This window comes from Choloepus didactylus, chromosome X (genome assembly GCF_015220235.1).
Source record: "Choloepus didactylus isolate mChoDid1 chromosome X, mChoDid1.pri, whole genome shotgun sequence".
NCBI classification, from domain to species: Eukaryota; Metazoa; Chordata; class Mammalia; order Pilosa; family Megalonychidae; genus Choloepus; species Choloepus didactylus.
In genome coordinates, this window is record NC_051334.1 from 49037016 (window position 1) to 49044825 (window position 7810).

Consider the following 7810-nt stretch of genomic DNA (forward strand, 5'->3'; position numbering starts at 1 on the left):
CTGACAGAATCCTGGTATCATAAATCTACCATCCAAACCCTCCCACACAGAGGGGTGGCCCCTGCACTCACAGTACAAAGTCCTAAACTCTGCTGCTGACATTTAAGGCCTTGCCACAATCTATGGTACTTCAGACTTGTGCAGCCCACTACCTTTTCATGCCTGTTTCCTCCTTTGTAAAACAGGGGTAATAATAATACTGACCCTATGGGTTTGTTGTGAAAATTAAATGATTTCATGCTATAGAACGCCTTAAAACACTACCAAGCACATAGTAAGAACTCTCTAAGTCTATTACCCAAATCATTATGATTATTCTTGTAATTTGTCTCACCTTAAGGGGCCCAGCACTCAGTAAGTGTTAAATGAATGAGCAAATGCTAAGAGTATTGGTGTCCGGGTTTGTTCTCTATCCCCCATGATGTCCAGCACTATCGTTGGCATACAGTAGCCACTAATAAGTGCTGAACAAATGTTCAAAAGAAAGGACCACCTAATCTGAGTCTATTCCCTTGCTCAGACATCTCGTCTTTACCTCCCCACCCCCACGATGCTCAGCCCTGGCTTTAGTATACGGTAGGTGCTAATAAATGAAAGAATGTCCAAATGCTGAAAGATATGTCTTGGCTTGTCCTCCTCAATAGGGAGAGAGGTCTTGGTTCAGACGTCCTCTCCTGCCAGCACTCCTCCAGCCTTAATGCCCAGACTTAGCTCCAGCGTACAGGAGTAACTCCAGCTCCCTTCCCAGCTCAGAGCACATCGTAGGCACTTCCTTGGTCCGCCTCCCGCCCCGTGAAGCTATTTGCCGCCGCTAATTGTAGCGCTGGGGTTGGGCTCTTGGGAGTGGGTGGGTGCAGGTGCTCGCGCAGCGGGGAGCCAACCCAGCCACTCCGCTGCGGTTCAGCGTCAGATTTGGTGCTGAATCCGCGAGCCCGGGCTCGGGCGGGCGGGAACCTAGAAAGTGCTTCAGAAGGCGGGGAGATGGCAATTGACAAACATGCCAGCCAACCAGAAAGTGCATCCCAGGGCGAACAGCCAATCAGAAATCCCGTAACACGGCGCTCTGCAAAGGGACGTGCTGGCTGGTCCCGGGGCACCAAGGTAAGCGGGGGTGCGCGGGTGAGTTGGTCGTGCGCACAGACATTGGGGTTCTGGCAACTGCGAAGGGCGGTTGGAGCTGTATACTCGCCTTCGCTCCTGCCAACCTGGGGCCAAACTGTTTTCCACAAACAGGCCTCTGCGACTTTGCCCGTGCTGTGCCCTTTGCTCTAGAAGATGCTATTGCCCAACTCCTAGGGAGGCGGATGGTGAGCTTTTCCTCCTTCAAGGAACATTAGAAGAGCCTGAAGAGGCTGGTTTATTGAGGTCAGGGAGGTTAGGGGTTCAGAGTTGGAGGGAGAGGTGTTAGGGCTTCACCTCCTCAGGATCTTTGCAGGCAGGGACGTGTAGACATGGCCGCTTCTCCTCCACCACCAGCTTCTGCCCCTGCAGCTCCTGGCACTGGGGCCATGGCTTTCCCCAGAAGGTCAAGTTCTTCTTTTCCTGCCCTTCGACCGGGGAAAAGGTGAGCCTGGATCGTTGCAGGGGAAGGGGTGAGCAGAGGGGAGAAACTCAGGGAAGGCAAAAGTGCATTCAACAAACTTACCGAGTGTCTAGTATGTGCCCAACATTACTTTTTAGTTGTGAGATACTGGGTAATTGATTTATCTTCCCTGCACCTCAGTTTTCCTAATCTGCAAAATGGGAATAATAATAATAATAATACCCACTTTACTGGGCTGCGTGAGGATAAATGAGTTGATTCAGGTAAAATGTTCAAAGCAGTGCCTGGCCCACAGTTAAGTGCTCAATAAATGCTGGTAATTATTGTTGACATAGCTACCCTCTTTTACCTTCCAAACTCTTTACATCTCTCCCCACTTCTAACTGGATAAAACTAAATGCCTTGTCCTGACACTCAAGGCCTTGTTGTTGGGCCTCCATCCCTGTCCCCAAGCCTGAGCTCTACTTCTCCCCTCTGCTTTATCCAGACACAGTCCCATGTCCAGAAAGGCCTTTGCCTGGGTTATTTCTTCTGCTTGGCAGGCTCTTCATTCACTCCTCCCCTCCTCTCAATCACTCCTTCCTCCAGTAGCTGTCTCACTTAGTCAAGTCCTATGTGCCTCCATTCAACACCCCTAACTCATCTTCAGGACCCACTCTAAATCCTACAGCAGGGAGACCACTTCCCAGACGGCAGGCCTTCCATGAGTTGGCAACAGTCCACTTAATCTAGTAGCTTGATGTACATGGAAACAAGGAAGGGATGAATGAGTGAGTATCTTAACCCTCTCCAATACCTGGGCCACTCTGGTCACATGTAAACACTTTGGGTGGCTGACCATCCTGTGTCCAGGACTCTGCTCACACAGACTTGAATGCCGGGAATGCCTTTCTTAACCCTTACCTGCTAGGGGAGGTCCGATCTGCTTCCTCGACCTGGTTAAAGCGACAGTCCCTTTTCTATGCAACAGCTGTCCCTAATATGCTTTCTGTTAGACCCCTGCCCACCTGGGATCCCTTGGAGCATCCATGGGATCTAGGTTCTCTGTGTCTTCAAGTGTTGCCTTGGAGTGCCTTGGGGCAGTGAGATAGCAAGTGAGTGAATGGGGGCGTGAATGACTGAAGGAATGGGTCAGTGCAACGGAGGCATGAGTGACTGAACGATGCCATCAAAGCCTGGGTACCTGAGAAATAAGACTAAATGGATACCTGAAGGACTGAGATAATGGTAGAATGGCTGAGTGACTGAATGCATAACTGAGGGGCACAGAGGCTGCTAACTCTCCCCCAGTATCTTTTTTTCTCATTTTCTTCTTTAGTTTCTCCCTTCTTCCTGCAGCTAGGAGATGGCCCCCGGCAAGGCAGGCACCTCAGGCCCAGAGGTCGAAGCCCTGGTTGTGGGTAGCTGACTTCCCCAGCCTGACTGCTGACATCCTCTGCCCCTTCACTCACGGGAACTTGGGGAGTGAGGCCGTGCAGAGGCGCTGACGGCTGCGGGTGGGGTTGGGTCCACATGGAGGTGTGCACAGCCCCCAGTTAGTCCACTCCGACCATAAGCCGTTCCCTGGAATGAGGGAAGAGAGTCACTGAGTCAGAGTTGGAGGTCTCACTGGGGAGGCGAGAGAGGAGCTGCAGGGACATGGTGTCCAGGGCAGAGATTCCGAGAACCCTTGCCCCTGCATGGGCTGCCCCAGCCTCACGGTGTAGTCTGTGGGAGACTCACAGCGGCAGCGCTGGATGTTATAGCAGTGTCGGATATCCTGGTGATTCTCAGGACATCGTTGTCCATTGAACTTGCGGCCCTTGCAGATTCTCGAGCGTGTCTGCTGCCCTGGGATCTCCTCACAGCTGATGGACTTCATGCTTGGGCGGGAGCAGGGGGTCCACTCTCCCCAGGGTTCCCACTCGCCATCCACTGCAGAGACAGGGGGCAACAGGGGCTCAGACCAACCCAGGGAGCCAGAGAGGGGTTCAAGAGGAAGAAATGAGGTCTGTGGGAGGAAATGGGGGCTCTCAGATGTGGGAATGGGGGATAAGAGGTGAAACCAAGGCATCGGGCCAGGAATGGAGGAATTAGGAGGCAGGAATAAGGCATCGGCAGCAGAAACCAGGCAACAGATGGGCAGGGAGGCTTAGGCATGCAAATAGAAACATCCTGAGGTGCTGACCAGGGCAGGGCACGCCCTTGTTGCAGATGTGGGTCCGTGTCGAGTCACCAGCACAGAAGGAACCTCCGTGCTGGGGAACGGGTTGATCACATGTCCGCTGTTGCAGGGTCTGGCCCAGGCCGCAGGTCACGGAGCAGATGCCGATAGAGCTCCATGGCCCCCAGCCCCCAGCCACTGTTGGGGGGAAAAAGAGAGTAAGGAGAGAGGCCACCACAGTCCCTAGACCCCTAAGGCAGACTGCCCCCAAATGAAGAGCTCTAGGGTCACATTATCTGGGACCTCTAGCCCCTGAATTGGCAGAGTATCTGTGCGCACAGAGTATCTGTGCCCTGAATCAAGAGCTCTGTTGGCAGAGTGTCAAAGGCCTCGGGCCTGCGTACCTGGACAGGGTGGCAGGTTGCTGCAGCCCTGCTGCTCATAGGCTGACCCTGGGCAGGGCTTCCCGGGAGGCTGTTTGGAGGGCTCGGGTGCAGAACAGGTGCGGCTTCGTCTCTCCACAGGTGCATGGGGTCCACCATGGCAGGAGCCTGAGCAGGGGCCCCAGGGGCCCCAGGCAGCCCAGGCCCCGTGGGCTGTGGTGGGGTGGGGGTGGGGAAATACCAAGTGCGGTCATGCATTCTGTCCCACCCTGGCAGTTCCTGCTGTAACCCCACAGACCCACCCTGGATGCCCCCATCAGCGCCCTGTGGCTGCCTTCACTCACTGGGGCAGACCTTCTGGGTGTCGCAGGCCTCTAAATTGTGTGACTCTCCTGGGCAGCTGCCCCCGCACTTGGGGGTGGGGTGGTCACAGGCTCGCTGGCGGCTCCGGGTCCCTTTGTAGCAGGTGACAGAGCAGGGACCCCAGGGTCCCCATTCGGACCAGCCGCCCATCACTGAGGGGGAGAAGAAAGGAGGACAGGATGGGGGGGAGGTGCGTCATTCAGGACTTCTTGCTTCCACACATGCCCCACATCTGATCTGGCTGCTGATCCTGTCCCCACATTTTCTGGTACCACACCTGGTTCTCTGTCACAGTCAGGCTGGGCTATTGTGGTAAGCTTCACACTGATCCCTCCTTTATAGCGCAACTGATCATGTCTCTCCTGCCCATAACCCCACTGAGTGAAAACCAAAGTCCTCACCATGGCCCACGAGGCCCTACACCATCAGGCCCCCGTCACTTCTCTGACCTCCCCTCCCATCACTCTCCCCCTCACTCGCTCTCTTCCAGCCACATTGGCCTCCCCCTGACTGTTCCTCGAAAACATCAGGCACGATTCCACCCTCAGGGCCTCTGTAATAAGGAGTGCTTGCCCGCCTCGCTGAGCCTCCTCACCAGGACAGCACGCGTGGTCCTCACAGGCCTGCAGCTGCCATTCAAGGGTCCCAGGCTCCACCTTCTCAAAGCACTGTCCGCCCCGGCCCACGCAGCGCCGGTGCCGCAGCTGGGAGCCCTCAGTGCAGGACACCGAACAGGGGGTCCACAAGGACCACGGTGACCATTGCGGGTTCCTGCGGAAAGGAGCACGTGTCCCATTCTGGTTGGAGCTGGTGCCGTGAAGGTGGCAAGAATGGCGTGTGGGACTGCAGAGTGTGGGTAGGTACACGTGGGGTGCTGGATAAATGCGTGTGGAATGGATTCATAAGAGCACCTACCTTTTAGGGATGTTGGAAGATTCAATGAGAAGAGGTGGGCACACAGTAAGTGTTTAATAAATGTTATTTATCTTCATGACTAGGGACCTGGAATCACCCTTGGAAGTCCCCAAATACAGTGCCAGGCACACAGTAAGCAAATGTAAGGAAGAGGGGCACAGAACTGCTGTCAGAAACCCATCAGGCCACTACCCTGCATGGGGGGGAGGTAGGCAAACAGTAAGTGCTTAATAAATAGGAGCCACCATCCTGATAAGGGGTCTTAGAGCCCCTCTTAGAAATACCCCAGACCAATCCCCAACCCCCTGCACAGCACTGAGTAGGGCTGTTAGTGACAATTAGAAGTGAACTGTTGACATGCCCCAGGGGCCCAGAGCTGCCCTCAGAAATCCCCAAAATGTGTCTGGTATATACAGTAAACATTTAGAAAATGTATCCGGTATAGAGTAAGGGCTCAATAAATGTAAGCTGGCATCTTGATTTGAAGACTAGAGCTACCCTCAGGAATCCTCAAGCTGCCCTCCACCTCGGCAGTGCATCTGGTCTGCCGAAAGTGCTCAATGAATGTCATGTGTCTTCCTAATTAGGGGCCTGGAGCTGCCCTTTGAACTCCCCAGACTTTCTCACCTCCACAGTGTGCCCACATACAGTAGGCACGCAATAAATAAGATCCGTCATCATGATTACGGGACTAGGGATATCTTCGGCAATCCCCGAGCTGCGCCCCGCCCCACCCTGCCTCACCCCACCCTGCTTCTAGTATGCAGGAAGGGCCCCATGTGTGTGAGCTCCTGCGGCAGTTCTCAACCTGGCGTGGTTTTGCTCCCCAGGGAATGTTCAGCAATGTCTGGAGACATTTTTGGTTGTCACAATCTGGGGAGGGGTGTGTGTGTGCTGCTGCTGGCATCTATTGGGTAGAGGCCAGGGATGCTAATAAATATCCTACAATGCACAGTACAGCCCCCCCCACAACAAAGAATTTTCTGGCTCCAAATGTCACTAGTGCCAAAGTTGAGAAACCTGAGCTGTGGTCACAGTCAGGGTCTCAGAATGACCCTTGAAAACCCCAGAGAAGGACAGAGCTCAGCCCTGGGTTACCCTGCAGATAGCCCTTTCTGCCTCCCCACGCTGCCCCCACCCCAACACTGCCCCAGCTCCCCCCTTACTTGCATGCCTGACAGAGCCCACCGCCTGGCTCCTGGAAGGCATAGGCAGCATTGAGGCAGCAGTCTTCGGTACTGACACCTCCCCCTAGGAGGTCCTTGCACTTGCCTGTGGATTCCTCATACCGGGTGAAGCAGAGGACGGGGTCTGAGCCTGTGATGGGGCCGGGTAGGAAGGCAGGGTCAGGGGAGTGGGGGACCTGGGCACCCCTGGGGGAGGCCAGTGAGGTCTTCCCTCACTTACCTGTGGCGGGCAGGGTGAACAGCAGCAGCGGCAACGGCAGCAGCAGCAACCGAGAGGCCCGTGCTTGAGTGGTCATGCTGAGCACTGACTGTGCCAACGCCAGAGAGGAAGTCTGGCTTTATCTGGGCTGCCCTGCCTCCTGGAGCCAGCAGGGAAAGAGGAACCAGGCTGCAGGAGGAACTGGGAGGGCGCCGGGGCAGACGGGGGCGGGGAGGGGAAGGTGCTGTGCAGGCCTCTGCTGCCCTGACCTTGCCTCCATCCCTGGACCTCTGGTCCCTGCCTTGTTTCCCGTCTCATTCCATCCTGTTTTGTTTGTCGCCGCATCCCCAGCACCTAGCACTCTGCCTAGCAACCCTTGAGTGCTCAATCAGTGCTCTTTGGGCAAATTCTTACTCAAGGGAAATGGCGCATAGCATGGAGCAAGACAAACTTCCTGGCTGTGTGACCTTGGGCAAGTCACTTTAACCACTTTGCGTCCCAGTTTCCCCATCCGTAAGATGCATAATCTATACCATAATTACAGGGTCAACCTCATGGGGTTGTTGAACAAGGGTGAAATGCGCAGGAAGTGCTTAGGGGTGGAGGGGGCATCGGGGTCATTGCTTCATCCTCCATCCTGACTTAACCTCAGCCGTGGTCTTTCACGAAAGTGAGGTTCCCTGCAGTCAGCATGGGGGGGGGGGGAGGTTAGCACAAGGGAAGTGAGAAGGGGAAGTGACAGGAGTGTGGGAAGAGGGATGCAGAAGGAGCCAATGGGGTTATCTGCTGCCTCGGGGGCCCAGTTGGGAACACTTTCTGGGTCTGTGGAGGGGGTAGTTAGGAGAAAGCTGGCTCTGCCATGTTTCAACAGAGTAAATGTAGGTAACATTGCCGTCCTTGAGCCTCAGTTTCCTCCTCTGTAAAACGAGCACAGTGATAGCACCTACATCGTAGGATTTGTGGCAAGGATTGGGAGTTAGGATTTTTAAAAGTGTTAGAACAGTGCCTGGCATATGGCAGGTGCTCTGATTATTAGGTTAAATTCACTCAACAATTTGTTGAGTACCTTTTAGGTGC

The 7810-nt window shown here is 54.7% G+C and overlaps 1 protein-coding gene across 1 annotated transcript; it reads right to left on the minus strand.

Annotated features, from left to right (window-relative positions):
- Nucleotides 1-1328: 1328 nt before the first annotated feature.
- On the minus strand, nucleotides 1329-6911 carry LOC119522795 (complement factor properdin). Its single transcript, XM_037821439.1, has 9 exons — nucleotides 6755-6911; nucleotides 6514-6664; nucleotides 5028-5203; nucleotides 4414-4584; nucleotides 4091-4282; nucleotides 3711-3884; nucleotides 3266-3457; nucleotides 2995-3106; nucleotides 1329-1570 (listed from the first exon to the last, which is right to left on the minus strand). The coding sequence occupies exons 1-9, from the start codon at nucleotides 6828-6830 to the stop codon at nucleotides 1405-1407; spliced, it is 1410 nt and encodes a 469-aa protein (XP_037677367.1). The 5' UTR covers nucleotides 6831-6911; the 3' UTR covers nucleotides 1329-1404.
- Between the last annotated feature and the right edge of the window lie 899 nt (nucleotides 6912-7810).